The sequence below is a fragment of the Lindgomyces ingoldianus genome (assembly GCF_010093535.1).
Source record: "Lindgomyces ingoldianus strain ATCC 200398 unplaced genomic scaffold BDR25scaffold_14, whole genome shotgun sequence".
Taxonomy (NCBI): domain Eukaryota; kingdom Fungi; phylum Ascomycota; class Dothideomycetes; order Pleosporales; family Lindgomycetaceae; genus Lindgomyces; species Lindgomyces ingoldianus.
Window position 1 is genome coordinate 825,169 of NW_022985175.1, and position 17,749 is coordinate 842,917.

At 50.5% G+C, this 17,749-nt stretch overlaps 5 protein-coding genes across 5 annotated transcripts; 2 read left to right on the forward strand and 3 right to left on the reverse strand.

The window, feature by feature from the left end:
- Nucleotides 1–30: 30 nt before the first annotated feature.
- BDR25DRAFT_334009 (WD40 repeat-like protein) lies at nt 31–3,668 on the forward strand (the record flags this gene model as incomplete). Its single annotated transcript, XM_033692897.1, has 5 exons — nt 31–492; nt 529–778; nt 812–897; nt 928–989; nt 1,020–3,668. The coding sequence occupies 5 exons, from the start codon at nt 31–33 to the stop codon at nt 3,397–3,399; spliced, it is 3,240 nt and encodes a 1,079-aa protein (XP_033548231.1). The 3' UTR covers nt 3,400–3,668.
- Nucleotides 3,669–4,011: 343 nt separating this feature from the next.
- Nucleotides 4,012–7,609, reverse strand: BDR25DRAFT_303413 (uncharacterized protein). The gene is made up of 5 exons (XM_033690003.1): nt 7,379–7,609; nt 5,625–7,330; nt 5,119–5,567; nt 4,645–5,063; nt 4,012–4,584 (listed from the first exon to the last, which is right to left on the reverse strand). The coding sequence occupies exons 1-5, from the start codon at nt 7,534–7,536 to the stop codon at nt 4,170–4,172; spliced, it is 3,147 nt and encodes a 1,048-aa protein (XP_033548232.1). The 5' UTR covers nt 7,537–7,609; the 3' UTR covers nt 4,012–4,169.
- A 122-nt stretch (nt 7,610–7,731) lies between these two features.
- BDR25DRAFT_303414 (ras-related protein rab-like protein-11B) lies at nt 7,732–9,385 on the forward strand. Its single transcript, XM_033690004.1, has 5 exons — nt 7,732–7,915; nt 7,983–7,995; nt 8,068–8,457; nt 8,528–8,608; nt 8,833–9,385. Exons 1-5 carry the CDS (start codon nt 7,895–7,897, stop codon nt 8,961–8,963), a joined length of 636 nt encoding a protein of 211 aa, XP_033548233.1. The 5' UTR covers nt 7,732–7,894; the 3' UTR covers nt 8,964–9,385.
- A 967-nt stretch (nt 9,386–10,352) lies between these two features.
- On the reverse strand, nt 10,353–13,430 carry BDR25DRAFT_342656 (root hair defective 3 GTP-binding protein). Its single transcript, XM_033693750.1, has 4 exons — nt 13,195–13,430; nt 12,687–13,127; nt 10,896–12,640; nt 10,353–10,846 (listed from the first exon to the last, which is right to left on the reverse strand). The coding sequence occupies exons 1-4, from the start codon at nt 13,359–13,361 to the stop codon at nt 10,530–10,532; spliced, it is 2,670 nt and encodes an 889-aa protein (XP_033548234.1). The 5' UTR covers nt 13,362–13,430; the 3' UTR covers nt 10,353–10,529.
- Nucleotides 13,431–14,229: 799 nt separating this feature from the next.
- Nucleotides 14,230–17,455, reverse strand: BDR25DRAFT_368218 (ARM repeat-containing protein; the record flags this gene model as incomplete). Its single annotated transcript, XM_033697041.1, has 5 exons — nt 14,230–14,876; nt 14,926–15,205; nt 15,253–15,862; nt 15,914–17,055; nt 17,345–17,455. 5 exons carry the CDS (start codon nt 17,453–17,455, stop codon nt 14,611–14,613), a joined length of 2,409 nt encoding a protein of 802 aa, XP_033548235.1. The 3' UTR covers nt 14,230–14,610.
- Between the last annotated feature and the right edge of the window lie 294 nt (nt 17,456–17,749).

The following is a 17,749-nucleotide window of genomic DNA, read 5'->3' on the forward strand; positions in this document are numbered from 1 at the left end:
GACTCAACGCAAAATCAAGACGTACCTGACATGTCGACGCCAGCCCTCGCTTCTCGAAACACAGTCAAATGGCCCAAATACTCTGAAGAAGAAGACCATTTGATCATCTTTTTAAAAGAGGCTAAGAAGCTTACGTGGCGCGAAATCATTGAGTGTTTCAAGAAGCATTTCAATCGCGGTGGACCCACTATTCAAACCCGTTACTCTCAAAAACTGAACAAGAGGGATAGAAACCAAGATCCACCGAGGCTTCGATTGCCCGCCAAATACGCAGCAGAAGCAGGGATAGACTGGGGGACTGCCCAACGTGACACCCCTCGGTCCGCGGAAACGAGTGCAGAGGTCCATGAAGCACAGGTCGTAAATCACCAATTTCACCACAAGGCCCTGGTCCAACCAAGACTACCACTAGATGTGGATTCTTCGCTTGATGTGTCCTCCGCAAATGAGTCCGCCCGGCCGAGACGACGACCACGAAGGTCGGTCCAAACAGTGAACTACACCTGGCCGAAACAACGAAGCAGACAGTCAAACGCTGCAGACCCATTGGATGATGAATCCCCGATGGCACAAACACTAAATTGGAAAGCCCCTTTCCAGTCCCCCGAGCAATCTGTAGAGCCCTCAGTTGGTCCCGAAGATGTTATCCCCATTGATACACCGATGGAAATGGGTTGGCAACAAGAAGCCGCAGATGCAAGACTCGCAATTCTTACATCTCAGTCACGACAGCCGGTCACGTCTGGAGGATATCTTCCATATCTGACATCCGCACAACGTCTGTCTCTACAAGCCGGGTCCACGTCTGGAGAGTGGGATCAGCGTAGTGGCCGCAGCTGGCAATGCACCGTCATCCACGTCGACTTTGACTACGATGAAATCGAGGTTGTAGAGCAAGTCATAAAGAAAATTCTGCGCCCTTTACAGTCGCCCCACGGTTCCCAAAGGCGGCTGCAGAAATTGATGAAGGCTCAGACTGAACCTCAGCTGTTAAGGCTTTCCTACGAGCTTAGACGAAGACTGCATACCCGGGACAAGGATAGCATTGATGCCTTTCTGCAAGATGCCAGACAGGGGATGCTTCGCGCAACTCCACATATCGATAGATTAGGAGCAGTCAGGCAAAATCGAAAGCTCAGCACAAACCTAAAAGCGTCCACTTCTTCGCTTGTTCGACAAAGAGAACTCGGTCTTCAGTCAAGGAGAGGGTGGAAAGCAGCATCGAGACCCCTTTCGTACCAAATGAGGAATAATGTTTACGATACTCTAGGTCCCGCGTACTATTTCACAGGAGCATCCAGTGACGTTCATACCGTAGCCTGGTCCCCCGACGGCCAATGCTTTGTAGCCGGTGCTGTGTGTGTAACAGATCCTGACTCAATGCAATACAATCGACCGAACAATCTACTGTTTGGGGACATCACGAACAAAGTCATCCATGAGCTTGGCGAACACAAGATTGATCGGAAACGAACCGAGACTGGCCCCAATTCGACATACGCTATGTATGTATCGCAGGATCCTAAGCTCTATACTACGGTCTCTGCGGTTGCCTTCTCTCCTAATGGGGATTACATGTTCTCCGCAGGTTACGACAAGCATGCTATTGTTTGGGGGACACGCCAAAATGGTTCTCAACCAGAGTTAATCAAGGCCTTGAAACACAAGGCTAAGGTTGACCTTTTGGCCGTTGGTTGTCATGGCCTTGTTGCCACAGCGGCGAAGAAATGGACGACAAATGCCGTCAAAGTCATGAACCTCGAGGATCCCGAAAATATTGTCAGATGGTCGTACACATCAGCAAAGGCCCGTGAACGACCCGATATGAACATTCTACCAACGTCTCTAAAATTCGAGCCCAATCATGGACGCATGCTACTTGCCGGCTTCGGGGCAAACATGCGTGAGGATCGCCTAGACACGAGTGGGGACATATGCTTGTGGGATGTTGTAACCCAGACGCAATTGCACGTTCATGGCACATCAAGGAATGTCTTTGACGTTGCTTTCAACTCGTGTCAAAGAACTGCTCCCCTGTTCGCTGTTGGTTGCGTTGCCAGTCAGAACGTGAACAGAGGCACGCGGTCACTGGTTCGCTTTCATGACGGTCGAGGCGAAGGGAAGTACTCAGCGTTAATGGAACTAGAGTGCCCTGCGCTTGACATGAACGACATACTCTTTTGTCCCTACGATGAGAATATCGTCGCGGCTGGTTGCACGAGTGGTAGTACATATATTTGGGACATCAGGAGGCCGGCTTCTTGGCTCTACAAACTCACGCATGGGAAATCCTTGATGCCGCTTCACGAAGACCTTGATCGAGAGATCTCCGATACCGGCGTGCGATTTGTATCATGGGGGAACAATGCCACACGACTATATACAGGGTCTTCTGACGGCGTAGTTAAAGTCTGGGACGTTGCCCGCTCGTCAGAAGATGTCTTCATTAAAGACATCATGACTGTCGACTCCGGTATCATGTCCGGCGCTTTTAGCCCGGATAAGAGTAGGCTTCTGATCGGTGAGGTCAACGGGTCGATCAATGTACTCGAAGTCGGAAGGGAGGATTGCTCAGCCAAAGATACTGCGAAGCTAAAGTATCGTCATTATGAAGAAAGCGATGAACCAGACTCGCAACCAGTCGTTCATACGGACGCCGATTCTGGAAGAGCAATTGCATCTGATCTTCTCGCCAGCGGAGAAATGGTCATTGCCAATTTCGGCGGCCTTCCCATTTGTCAAGCTGTTCAAGGCCCGAGTTATGCAGGGCCGTTCGATCATAGTGTGGAGGCACCATTTCTCCGCGAGCAAGCTCTTGACTTTCAACTTAGTCTAGTAACAGACCCGGGTCCGCAGTGCGATATATCGAATTGCCAAGGCAGCGGCTTCACGAAAGTCACGAGCGAAGAAGCCGGAGATTCGGGTAAAAGTGGTGATCGCATTCCCGATGCGCTGCGCCAACAGTGGAAGGCGATTGTCTCGGATCTAACCGTCATCCCTGGAAAGACGAAATGCACGCAGTGTGGACGTCCTGCACGACCGTCGGATTCGACCAGCGGCGCCAGAGAAGCAGAATCGTTGCTCTGTGAACGCTGCTCATTCGCATGTTTTAGGTGTGGAGCCCCGATTTCTATTGCGCCTGACACTGAGATCCTGGCTTGTGGCTCCTGTAAACGGGTTTGGGAGATCGGGGCTTTAGGATATGATTGTGTTCAGGAAAGCAATAGCAAAGTCAACTTCTCGGATATACCACAACTTACTTTCACTATGGAAAAGGGCGCCTTGACAAAGAGGTTGAGCGGAAATGACGCCTGTACGACATTCGGAGATGAAATGAATGCTCTCACAGATTACTATCACTCACTGGCGCTTGACCGGCCTCTGTCACCACCGCTATGAAGTCAGTCCTGTGGTTGAGGCGGCATTGAAATGGATTTTGGGGAATTGTGGGTTTCAGTTGCATTGCTGACGCCAATGTTTCTGTGCCATTTTAGAACGGTTAGCATGCCATGCCGTATCGCATTGATCGCCATTTGCCCAGCAGGCCGATTTTATTTGGCGGCGTTAGAGGGCCTCCATATAAGGCGCGCTGCAGCATGTGGTAGCATTGGGTATTAGGCATTATTTAGCGATTGGTCTAGAAGACCGATCACTCCTTTTTATCTCGGAATGATACCCGTAGTCTCTATGTCTTGATCTAGGTAGTAGAAGTGATGTATCTAATGTGCTTCACTTTGTGGGGACCATTTTTTGATCAGAGCTACAGATCTGGAAATAGAACTTCTATAAAAACATCTTATTTTAGGGAAATATTCATTTGTCTGCCCTTCAAGTTGGTCTGCAAGTTGATAAGATACTATTTTGGGACCTGCGACCTATGAATCTCAGCTCCAGTCAAAAATCCAGCCAACAGCTCATGCGCAACATTTACAAGACACAAGATCGACAGAATACTTCGTGTTGTTTCCCGTTTATTTCTAAAGATGTACGACCAAAGAATAGATGCCTTCTCTGAAATTATCTACCTAATTAAAGGGGGGAATTTACAATATGGGGGATGGGTAAGAGATGGGAAAATGGATCCTGAATTCACCTTTGAACGACTTCTAGAACTATGGGGTATCTAACACATGCTAAAGCCATAAACCCACCCATGCATTCATTCCTTCTCAAACAATATCCCCTTCCCCTGCCTGAATCTTCCTCGAGAAACTCCACTCGAAGAAATCGAACCTCGCTCCCTTCGGAGGCATCGAGAAATACTCAATACACTCGTCCGGGGTGATAACCTCATCTAAATGAGCCCATTTTGCCTCCCAATCCGTCCTCTCAGGCTCGGGATGTACGACAAAGAAATGGCGGTAGTCGCGTGCATGGTCGATCATCCACTGCGCATAGAACTCGATCATGTTGTCGTTCGCTTCTTCCTGGCTGCGTAGGAGAGCGGAGTAGTAGTCTGGTTTCCAAGGGCCTGAGAGTGACAATATGGGGAAATAATCCTCGGGTAGGTTAGCATAGTAGGAGGCATCGACTTGGTCCTCGGGGATGTAGCCTGAGTTGCCGAGGAGGCTGTAGAGTTTACGGCTGCGCGCACGGAAGTTATTAGTATTGTTTTGGGAATAAAAAATAGGGGAAATACCTTACCTCCACTGGGCAAGACTTGTAGGGTCAAGATTCTCCCGATTCGGGGACGTCCATTCGTAGATGGCTTCCATCAATTCGGGCCTGGTTGCAAGGCGCCAAAGCAGCATTCCATCCTTGGGGAGCCTCCATTCATCAGGCGGACTATTGACCTGTCGACAAGCGTTGATTTTGTTGAAGAATAGTTCTATGATCCGGAGAGCCTTCTTAGGTTGCTTGATGAACACATCGTCGGTGATGTAGATGACTCCTCCATGTGGAAAGATCTCGATGCGATCATATCGATCTGGAACCTCTACCTCGCACACCTCAGGATCATACTCGAGAGCCCGTTGCCGTCCAACAGACCAAATGCGAACCTTTCGCTCAAGGATCTCACGGAAGTCAGGTATTTTCCAAAAATGATGGAAATCTGGGTGCCTCTGCGTGACAAGATTAGACAAGGTATTAGACAGTTCGGAAGGGTTGTTGGCTTACAATGATGACGCCCGTACCTCCGTTCATTATTTGCTGCTTGAAGTAATCCCACGCCCCCTCCTTCCAGATGCTGCAGACTTCGACGTGGTGCATAAGCAACCATCGGGTGATGAGTTCGAGTTCCATTTTATTATCCTCCGGATGGAACACAAGGAATGCTCTTCGGTCAAGAGCATTTCCTTCGTTGTCGACAAACATGTCCTTGAAATCAACTTTGCAAGCTTCCTCGATTGCATGTTTCAAGTCAATGCATGCTAAGTTTTCTTGATTCTGGAGACTTCTTGAAGCTAGTGCTGGACCCGAAGGTGTGGGCTTCGTCGCTGCTGTTTTGGAGACTTGCACAGGTTTATTGTTGGTCGGAGGGCCCAAGACATTAGAACTGACAGGGCTAAACGGAAGCTCAGTCGCAGCATCAGGCATATCTGCTTCAACTGGCCACGGCAAATTTTCTATTTCGTAAACTCATTAGCCACTAAATAACCCAAATATTAATGAAAATTTCTCACCCTGAAAACGATGCACGAACGGTAGGTGATCCCGTGGATGCCGGCACTGGCCTTTCCTCCAAAACTCGCAAGTGATAGCAGAGCCTATCTGACCAGTATGTCGGTGGGCAAACGCACACTCTTGTTCTGATTTCCGGCAATGCCCTTGATTCCAAAAAGAGCATGTGATATCTTTTTTGTTCTTAGAAGTTGGACCTGCTGGATGTTGTATGGTCTTGGAGTATTGCGCAAGTGATTGTTCGAATACAGGCCTTTCTGCTTTGTCGATTGGATATGGCGGCTTGAGGTCACGATTTCCTAGCAATCCTGTATTATAGTGCGCAAACAAGCACTCATCTGGTGAGTTGGCGCATCCTCTGGGATCCCGCATCCACCACCAGCACGTCAGTGGAGGTTTCCGGTACTTTGGTGGAACACTTCCATCCCAAGGGGACAGTTTATAACCATCTCGATGCAGAAACCTACACTTTTCTGCTGAGTAAGGGCAACTGCCATTTCTCCACTCACAGCAAGTCAAAGGGATTTTGCTGGCTTCCCATTCTGGGGGGGCCGAGTTGGCTCGCTCTTCGTCATCCTGAATGCGGCGACGTCCAGTTTCACGACGGCCATAGGGATTTTCGCCAGCATCATCTCGATTTTTATCCTGCTTGGGCTGCTTGACAGAAGAGCCATTTACGAACTGAAGGACCGAGAGGTCGGGAATCTTCTCATTACGCCCTCGGAGTTCCGCTTTCCTTCGAAAATGCATCTTTGTGTAAAATTGGGTATTTGGGTTTTCCCACCCCCTTCGCTTGTTCGTACTGGGCGCGTTGATCATTCTAATTGCACTTGGTGCACTTCTCCTCATCATGATGGGGGCAGGATTCCCCTTTGCAGTAACCGTCACGGCGTCTTTAGCTCCAGACGGATCACCTATCCTTGCTGCTGTTCCTGCCGTGGATAAAGTAGTAGCGCTTAGTGTAGCCGAATTGGCGGGATTGCTAGCTCTCCGCCCAGCTGAAGCACTGGGAGGGCTGGTGGCAGAAGTAGCGGGTATGCCAACTTGAAGAGGTCTGCTTGATCCACTTGGAGCAACTTTCTTAGTTTGGACCTGCGATGCAGTAGCGTTAGGGGCTGCGGTGAGGGTGTCTTCGGATTGCTGCTGTTCATTGACCTTAGTCTCGGTTTTCTTCTCTTGGATGACCAGTCGGGCAGGCTTGCTAGACAGGAGCATTTCCTTTGAATTTAATAAATTGCGTGAACTCATCAGAGACGGATCGTTCACCGAGCTCCTCCTCTGCTGTTGGTCGGCTCTTAGCTCTTCGAGAAGGGAGTCTTCAGTGTCCGAACCATCTGATGACGATGACTGTTCGAATGGTGGCCTGCGGGGCTTTTGCGTCTCCTGTACGAAAAGAGGACTCCCTTGTTCAAGTTTACCTTTCACTCGGGACGCGAGCGGGATGTCATCCTTGCCATCGCTGCTCTCGTCGAATGGAGCTCTTCGGCTGGCCTTTTGCGCCGATATCAGTTTCCTTCGCTTCTTTTCTCGCTTCTTCTTTCGCATTTCGTGTGCTTCTTCAGCTGCCGCCACTGCAAGCTCAAAGCGAGCAATGTTATCCTCGTTGTGCTGGATGACCTCATCATCATCAAGCCCTTGCATCTGGGCCGCCCAGACATCAAGGAGGCTGGTCGACCCATCAAAGTGCTCTACTGGCTCCCATGTACATCTGTGCTAATGAGCGAAGGGCTTTGGTCTTTGGCCAAAGTTAGCCTACCTATGCAGAGGATAGCCTTCCCATTGGACCAAATATTTCGTGCTACCATCTTCACATACTGTTTCTGCCAATATGTCTTTGACAGCATAAGTTGCTTCCTTCTCGCTCTCCACCGTTGAGGTGACAGAGATGGTGTCGGTATCATATTCATCCTCCATCTCACTTTACAGTCAAGGTCATGACCTCGAGGGCAGCAGGGGAAGTGTGGGGCGTTTGGTTGTTTTCACAGAGCTTGTAGGTGAAGGGTGGTGGTTGTGTGACTAGTTGACCGCGGGAGCCTTGGCGCTAGCAGGTTCACGTGATGTAGGAACGCCGCCGCCGAACAGCAAGAGCTGCTTTATCCACCACCACGAGGCAGCCAAGTAACCACTCCCGACTCGCACCGCGAACACATCCCCGCCCAGTAAACCACCCTACTACTACCATTCTGCCGCCGGCCACCCTGCTCTTAGCTAGCCCTATCTCTCATATTCAACCTGCTCAACCGCCGCTCTCTGGCTTTCGCCCACGGCAACTATGGCGAACGACGAATATGACGTGAGTCCCTCCACGCACCTCCCTTCCGGGCGCGCTCTCAGGATATACTGACCTTCTGCCACTGTAGTTCTTGTTCAAAGGTCTCCATACTCCCCCTTCTCATCGCCCCTCACCGCCCCTCACCGCCCCTCTCCCTGCTAACACGCGTGCAGTCGTCCTGATCGGAGACTCTGGGGTCGGTAAATCCAACCTCTTGAGCAGATTCACTCGCAACGAGTTCAACCTGGACTCCAAGTCTACTATCGGCGTCGAGTTCGCAACCCGGTCCATCCAGGTAGACGCCAAGACCATCAAGGCACAGATCTGGGACACGGCCGGCCAGGAACGATATCGCGCCATCACCTCAGCATACTACCGAGGCGCAGTCGGCGCCCTGCTGGTCTACGACATTAGCAAGCACCAGACGTACGAGAATGTCACGCGGTGGCTGAAGGAGCTCCGTGACCATGCCGACTCTAATATCGTCATTATGCTGGTGGGCAACAAGAGCGATTTAAGGCATCTGCGGGCGGTGCCTACAGAGGAGGCCAAGCAATTTGCCAGTCCGTATCCTCCTCTAGCATTTGTATTAGTTGTACCTTTTGAGCACATACTGATTTGTCTGTCACTCAGGCGAGAACAATCTATCCTTTATCGAGACTTCCGCCTTGGACGCCAGCAACGTTGAGCTAGCCTTTCAAAACATCCTTACGGGTATGATCCACATCCAAGCATCTATTCTTTCCCAAAAAATAATAATTTTGGCTGGGGCGGGGCGGTTCTGCAGTTCGGAACACCAAGATGTTGGCTATCAGGACCGCTGTCTTGACGAAACAATGCCTACGTCGCCGTGTTTCACCCGGCCTTTCCACCCGCTACCTGCCTACCCAAGTCAAATAGCTGCGCAAGTTTGTTTGTCAATGCTGACTTTTGCGCAGAGATCTACCGTATCGTATCCAGCAAAGCCCTCGACCAGGGAGAAGGCGGTCAGAACGTTCTTGGCGGTGAGCGCAAGGTGCTCGAGATCAGCAAGTCGGCCGACACAGAAGCCAAGAAGGGATGTTGTTAGGCCATTTGTCCCTTGCCTTCTTCTATCAGATATGTTTGCGCCTTACTGTCCTGGATGGTCTATACGGGCTACGATATGAGTTTCAAGAGAGGCATCCATCAATATGACATGACACCCATGTCCATCGTCACCCTCCCCTTCCTCACACAATATTCACGAAACGATTACTTTGTCATGCGAATGCGAACGTGTCTCATGCGAATGTCGTTCGGCGTCCGAGAAGTCCTTTGGAGATTATAAACCTCTCTTCTTTGTTTGCGTCTGATTCCTGTCTCCGCTTCCACCAGATGGTTGGCTGGCTTTGGGGGTGTTCTTCTGCTTCTTTTTTTCTTCTTTCTTTGCATGAGGGAGTCTTTTGCAAGCGGCGGTAATTTTGACTGGCTGCTGTATGATCAGATACAATTGACAGTGACTTTATTCAATGCTTGTGCTGTCGTGCTTCTTTAAAGCTCTCTTACGGAGGTTTTGTGTTGTGCAGCTTTCTTTAGAACTTCCACCACCCCTTGTCCCCACTAACTTCAGCATTCCTAATCCTCACTTCTTCACTAGGCAGCACTGACGCTGAGCCTGCATCTAGCCATTGACCATCCCTAAACTTCCTCTTTCACCATTCTAGTATCCTTTCAAGCTCTCTACTTGTTTTCTCCTCAGTCTGCCTCTCCTCCCAACCACCACCATCTTCTCAGAACCTCTCAACATCATTGATCAAACCATTTACCTTCTTCTCGCACTCACCACTCCCACCCCATCGCCATCATAAACCCACTTTAATAGTTCCGTCCCCACTCCCCTCTCCCACCCATTACATACCCTTGCATTGTCAAAATCCCCTTTCAGCTTGTGTAGAATCGGACGCAACAACATGCCCTCGACAGCCGGCGGCTCGGATATAACTGTAATCAATTTCCCAGGGGCTTGGCTACCCGAGGGCTGACAAACTGCAGTACACCATAACTAATTGATATTAGGTTCCGTTCAATAGATCAGGGAGATCTATACGACCAAGGGAGAAAATGGGGTCTATATTCCGAAGGGAGCGAGCGAGCGAAAGGAAAAAAGACTCTGAAACCAGGGAATGAATCAACACGCCTCATTATTGTGGTTAAATTACAGACATCATTAATCATGTTTTCTGCCTGTTTATGGGCTACTACGGATGCACAGTCGGGTATCCCAGCTATATCCCGAAAGTATTTCCGAACGAGACATCGGGGAAAGCCATTTAAGAGAAATGTGTTCGGAGGATAAGGGTGTAGGAAGGATGTAAAGAAGGGTCTACCTTAAAGCATGTCGCTTTCTTTATAGATGTATGATAAGTCGATAGCACTGCATCACGACGTCCACCGACAGAATACAAGCATCTTCTACATTAATACCAATCCAATTCTTCTAGGTGTAGTATGGCTGTCTAGAGCAATAGAAACAACCGCCAAAGTGTACAGTATAGTAGAGCGGCGAAGACAATGCCCTTTACCCAAAACTCCATTACACACAAAAATACAATCTACCCTACTCCAGTAATGCAAGCAAAGCTAGCAATGCAAGCAAATGCAGCGCTGCTCATGATCAGATATCATCAATGTCGTCATCACCCTTCTGCTTCTTCTTCCCATCCCCATTCAACATATCCATGCTAATCTCATCGTATTCCTTCTGTCTCGAACCGCTAGCACGACCCTGTCTACCGGACATGGCCATTGCTTGGCGTCCGGTATCTGAAGACTCAAGGAACTCGCGCAAGCGCTCCTTGCCGACTTCCAGGGCTTGTTGAGATGCTGCGTTCGCCATGCGGGCCATAGGACCCCAAAGGTTGAGAGTGTAAGTTACATAGGCGCCGATGCCGAGGAGGATGAGGAAGAGGAAGTAGATAGGGTTTCGTAGGACTGTGAAGAGTTAATATGGTTCCCCTTCGGAAGTCGGAATAAGACTTACCAGCCACAATTTCGTTCCAACCAAGCGCCAGCAACAGAGCGTAGAAGTACAGAGGCACTTGTGTCATCCCACCAATCGCGCTACGCTTGGCTTCGACATACACTCCATCCGCCGTCTTCTTGAAGCGTACAGAAAGATCGGCCTGTTTAGCGTCGGTAAGGATGGTCATCTCTTCTTCCAGACTCTTGCCCTCGTCTTCATCTACACCGCCGATAGGCGCCAGATCTTCCTCGTCAGCGGATGTGACAGACGGAGGTGCATTGCCAATCCAAGCGTCGAGGGGGGGAGGTGCTGAAGTTGCTACTAAGCGAAAGCGTGATAATAGGGGAATAAGAGTGATAGTCGACTCGCGAGCTTTTGTGTACAACCCCTCGATGTCGTCGGTGGGTCGCCATATCCTCGGGACACCGTGTTCATCGTACCGGAACTTATCCTCAAAGTTCTCCCGCAGCTTGAGGAGGATGTTGCCTTCCATGACCTCTTCATCAATTTTGGCACGAAGGACACCCCATGACTTTCGTCGCAACCTCCACAAGCCGACCTCGACTTCTTCAGGGCTGGCGTCGAAGCTCTGTGCGCGATCAGTAAAGCGCTTCTCGGAATCTTCCACTGTCTCGGTGAAGATAGTCCAGACGCGGTCCCAGAGATTCTTCTCGGATGGTGGTCGTTCACCGTGCTCTGGTGCTCCTGCACCTCCTCGGCCAGTGCCAATCTTGTTGAATTCCAGACCAATAGACTCGTCCAATCGTGACCGGACCCAGCGCTCAACCCTGGTGGCCAGGCGTCTCATCTCCTCCTTCCTAAGTCTGGATGACACCTCGTCCAAGTCCTTTTGGAAGAGCTTTTGCTCCTGCTTGAAATTACTCCAAGGCGCTCCTTCGACCATGATGGCCTGTGCCTCAGATTCGAACTTAGCCAGCGCCTCCTTTTTCTCAGATTCGACAATCTGGGCGAAGTCGTACGTTGCACCCTTCTTCTGCCCGCTCTTTACGGCAGAAATAACTGCGTTGCTAAAGTTGTCGACGCCAGACTTATGCGCAGCGCTGAGCTGCTTCTGGAAGAGGGCTTTGAGTCGAGAATCGACTTTGCTCTCGAGCTCCGCTCGTTTCCGTGTATAAACGCCTTTGTGGTACCGGCTTGCATTTGTCTCGAAGTCCTTCATAACGTTTGCCCGCGCTGCATTCATTGCGGTACCAAGGCCAGGGATGACAGTCGGCTTTCCCATCTTAGCATCCTCCGCTTGCTTATCTTCTAGAGGAGTAATCTTCTCGTCGAAGGTGACTAGAACTTCTCGCGAAATTTCGTCGCATCGGAACTGGGCGAGCAGCTCCTGTTGTGTGGGCAAATCCAAGTCCTTGTTGTTCACAATTTGATCCCAGACACCCTCCGCATACACGGCGAAACCATCCGCCGGGATCCGTCGGTGGTATTGTGGGAGGAAAACGGGAAGCTCTGCTTCATCAAGAAGACCGCTCTTCTTCCGGTCATTGTATCCTTCCCTAAAGCGGGTGCTGAGTTTCTCCACCTCGGCCTCGAATCTCTCCGGTTGCAGGATCTTGTGTGGGAGCGCGACAAAAGCAAAGTCAAAGTAGTCTTCTATCTTCGAGTTGTCGAGCCCATTGGGTTTGGATATCGACGACCATAACCGAGATAAATCTTGAAGGATGGTGTTCTGGAGGTTGCGGAGTGGCGTGGTACCTAGGTGGTCGCGGATGACGAAGAAAAGGAGAGATTTAGGGATGGTTCTGCGGAGCTGTTAGAAATTCCATCTGTAGGGGCGGGTAAACGCACTTGCTGTCCTTTACAAAAAGCTGCAAGTTGACCTCAAATACTGTTTTGAGCAAACCCATATTCGCCCCCTGGTATAACCCAACCTGGTGTTCCCATATATTAACAATTAGAACCTCGCTGGTAGCCAGAGCGAACAACGCGCTCTTTCTTTCAAAGTCCTGATCTTCTCCGCGCTCACGGCCATCGGTGCCTTCGACATCCATGACCAAGATGTTTTCCGCCATGCCTTTGCCACTCCCTCCGCGCTTGTTCTTGCTCATCCAAATGCCCTTGGTGGTCTGGCGACGGTCCTGCTCTGCCATGACGCCAAAGTGGGTTCCGAAGAGGTAGTTAAGAAGAGTGGATTTCCCCGTCGACTGCGACCCAAATACGGATATGAGATGGTAGTTGAAACCTGCTGGGATAATTTTCTCGAGGTTAAGGTAGGTATAGAGGCTCTCGCTGCGTAAAGGGGTACTTGTTAGTATAGCGGGCCACAATGAGGCAGCAGGTAGGGCATAACACCTACTTGAACACTTTGTCCTCATCAATAACCTGGATGCCATGTTCGTAGGCCTCCTGGGAGGCATCCTCCCCAACTGAGGCGAAATGGGAGTTCATCATGAGCGAGGGTGCGGAGGGATGTTTGATGTTGCTGGGTCGGCCATTGCCGTTGGCCTTTAGAGTCGAGGCCATTTTGTAGGTGTGGCCAGCAAGCGAGTTAACAGAATAATTGGTGAATAGGGAGAGGATGGCGTTGATGTCACGCGGCGTGGTGGGCGTTCACAAGCTGCGGACTCCATTCGTTGTCGACAGCTCGCTTAAAATTCCTTGGGAATGATGCATCCAAATGACGGCACCTTCTCACGTCACGTTCGCCGCAGCTCACACTTGACACCTTTCACTGAAGCCAAGAGACGTCGCAGTGGAGGCAGCTTTTAATGTACATGGAATTGTGGATCCGTGACTTGGGCTCGTATTTTCTTTACTCGAATACATTCATGTCCGTGCGTGCAACCTCGCCATCACTGGGTTCAAGCGACTTTTCTACCTGAAATCATGCTCGTCGAGTTTGTCGGCTTGTCTATGCCCATCCACAGTTCAAATTTACTCAGGCCAAAGGCGGCCATGCTCCAGGATGAAGTGTTAATTATAGGATATCTACATCCTGGATCCACTTCAGATCCATCCGCGATCCTGCCGTAATCTTGAGTTTTGTAGTAAGCTAACTATGTATTTTGCCAGTGCTTTGGTCCAGAACGGTAAGTGTATTCAGAGAATCCAGATACCATCTTTCCATCACGTATCATCGCTCCATTAACCTGTCTTTTGTACCACCTTGGCCAATCCCCCCAACATTCAAGACAGAGCCACACCAGGGGTGAAGCTGGAACCATCAATCGTAGAAGGGTGATTATAAGGGCAAGGCGCACAGTCGAGCTGTCAACAGAGAATTCATATTCGGCGAAATTCAGAAATACAATTAAACAATGGAGTGAGTCCGCCAGATCCGTCCGTCGGAATCCAATAAGCAACTGAGAAGAGAGATCTCCACTCAGTGCCCGGGAGATGGTCGAGAGTATCCCATGAAGTCGTGTCAACTGCCGAAAGTGTGGAGAGAGATGTGGTGTTAAACAAAAGGGAACATGTGCTTGTGTAAGACGGTAATGGTGTTTCCAGGAAGCGATACTGGCCCAACAACTGCGTTTTGCCAGTAAGAGATGCACGTTTTGTTATCCCAAGCAAGGAGATAAAACGGTCGATCTTTGAATAGATAGGCGACGTGGCCAGCCGAATTCGTACACCAAAGAATGGCAAAATCGGTTCAAGCCTTTTGACATGAATGGTAACTTTCGCATATCCATGCAACTTTTGGTCGAGATCGAACGAGTGCATTGCCAACCGGCTAAACCAAAGAGGAGTTGGGGATGTTGGAAGTATTAGTTTAGCGGAAACCGTTGTAGCCACTGCCACCGCCACCACGATGAATGCTATGCGTGCTGTAGCGGTTGATCTGCATGCCAGCTGGCGGTCCCGGACGGGTAGCAAGAGCAGGATTGCAGCAGAGCATGGCGACACGAGATCCGTACTTTGAGCCTCGAAGGGAGACCATGTGCTTGCGAACATGGGACGCGACTAGCTCACGGTGGTGGGTGCTGGCGTTGGTCAGGACGTACTGGATCAGGTAATTTCCAAATTGATCACCAGCAACTGTATGTTGTTAGAGCTTGCACCAGACCAGAGCTAAGCTATTACTTACTATCGATCAACGGCATGCGCGGACGCTCAGGGCGGCCTTCACAGACCCTCTCGAGGTAGCGGTCAAGGAACTCGTTTCCGCCGATCTTAAGACACTTTTCGATGACCTTGGATGCATACTGGTCCATGCTGTATTCGGTGGCGAAGCGGAGAATGTGGTCAATTGCCCTACTGCGGTCTGGAGGGGCTCCGTGCTCGCAGATGTGCTGGATGCACCAATTGCCAAACTGACCGTGAGAGATGACATCGATGCTGGCAAGGACTTCATTGATGCAAGGACGCTATTCGAATGTCAGCTTTGGTTACTTGTAATAAACCTTGGACTCGCCTTATCTTCCTCAAGACAATTCTCGAAGATGTTTTGGACTACGAGGCTGCCGGTTTCACCCAGAGCAACTTCGTGCCACATGCCGCGAAGTGCCTCGTTGACGTAGCGCATGATCTGGGGTGGGGAATCGTTCCAACGAAGCTCGAACAACTTCTGCCACACGTGGCAAGCATAGCGATGTATGACGGTCTCAGGGATGCGACGAAGGAGTTCGTGGACCATGGTCGCCTTGTATTCCTCCGGAACCGCATCGAACGCTTTCTGGATAACGTGGCATCCGAACGCATCCATGCTGAGGGTCAGGGTATTGCCACGAATAGCTTGGGCAATTGCAATGACCTGCTCTGGAGTGCCGTTCTCGAAGGCACGTTGGACAAGGAAGTTTCCGAAACGATTGACCATGAGTGGGTAGGCCTGAGCGATGATTGCTTCCACAATCTCGAATTTCTGTTCAGCAGTGCCAACCTTCACTTTCTGCTGCAGAAATATGGAAGCCTGCTGGTCATTGTTGCATATGATCTTGTCGACAATGTACTTCCAGTTACAGTTCATGTTGCGATCAAGAAGGCGACGGTAATTCATAGGCTCGGCTGGTGTAACGTATTGGATGCTCGAATCACCTGGCTGCTTGAGATTAAGGTTAGCCATAGCCTGGTTGAACCATGAAGCGGAGCTTGCCTGTGCATTCCAAGGGGTGGGAGCCATAGCATCCACGCTAAACTCAGCAGCCTCAGGAGACAAGCGGGTTCCCATGCTACCAATAGGGCGTGGCTGGTATGGCGTTAAGGCATTTGACGGACCATATATGCCCATAGGTGGCATCGGCATTGGCGGCATTGACGGGCTCATGCCTCCACCGGACCCTGGAGCCACTGAATTGGAGTAGCCATGATATTGATTGTAGCGAGGAGCATCAAACGCAGAGCCAGGACGACTTGGGGGGTTTGAGGCCATACCCCCGCGGTAGTTCGGCTCAAGTGGGAAATGAGTCGGTTCGTTCAAGTATCCATTACGTCCGCGGTAATTGGATTGTCCAGTGGAAGGGCGAGTCTGAGGCTGCATTGGGCCGAAGCCTTGTGTGTTGACATTCATTCCCATGTTCGTGTTACTGCCATAGAAAGAGCGAGACGTATCATTGCCCCAAGTATTTATAGCACCCGGGTATTGCTGGCCAACGGTCGCATTGTTGTTCAAGTTGCCCGACTGCTTCGCACCATTACCCCAGATAGCTTGACCATTGTTGAAGGGCTTCGTAGAAAGACCGTCACTCTTCTCAGACAAAGCATCTTCTTGCAAGGGCCAGCTCTCTTGTCGGCCGAAGCTGGGACGAGTCGATGCATTAAACTTGTTCTGTAATTGAGAAATGGTATGCTCGGTTACGTCGCCTTTGTAATAGTTGTAGTCTGCTTCAGAAGACTGACCAATGGCATGATCAAGAGTGGCCTTGGTCAGATGCGTGGTATGAAGCTCCTCCTTCATGCGCGCGACTTGGTGCTGAGTATCCTCTAGCTCTTTTCTAAGTTTGTTGTATTCACCAACATCGACGACCACGCCTTGGGAGTCCGGTTCTGTGGTTGGAGTGCCAGCGAAATTATCGGTAGCGGGGGTGATAGGGACCGAATCATTGGAGGAGGAGGCGTACTGGTTGCCTGTCATGTTGAGGTTGGCATTGGTGAAGTCGCCAGAAGACATCATCTTTTTGTTGTGCTGGTCAAGAGGCGAATGCTCAGAGAGACGCTGCAAGAGGGAATCATAGACATCGGCAGAGCCCGGATCCTGAAGAGTGTCCACCTCGATCTTCAACTTCTAAAATAGTCAGCATGAACTCTACATGAGATGTGAGAGAAGTAGTCCTGACCTTATAGTTTTCGGAAGGCTGTCGGCCCGCCGTCATTGGAAGCTGCTGCTGATGTTGGGCCAACCCAGCTAGATTGCCGCGAGCCACAGGGACGTGGGGAGCTTGCGCATCCTGGGCTGTGGAGTTGGGGCGCTTCACACCCTGCATATTGTATGTCAATGATGGGTAGATGGATTGGAAGTGAGAAATGTCCTGTGGGGTCATCCGGGAAGGGAAGGGGTAGCGGGATCCTACCGCCAGACCCAATACCTCTGGAGACGTATCAACCCTGAGGTCATCTGCGAGGAAGCGGGCTGAGCCTTTGCGGGGAGTGGGAGAGCCGTCGGATGTAATATTGAGACTCATGTTGATGTCGTCTGGATGGCGAGAGATGCCAGAGATCAAAGGACAAGTACCGTGAAGTAACTTGGGGAAATGTGATTGTAAGATGCAAATTACTGAGTGGCCGAGATGAGAACACCTGTTTGGTCGATCCGTTGGTGAACTGGTCCCGATGTATCGTCCTGTGGTGTGGCGGTAGATTGCCAGAGCAGATGCAGAAAACAAGCCGAAGAACAAGCCAGAAGTCGGACGAAATAAAGAAGTATCGTGAGACCTCTTGCCCGCAGCCGACTTCTGTAGAGTCAGCTACGATGAGAG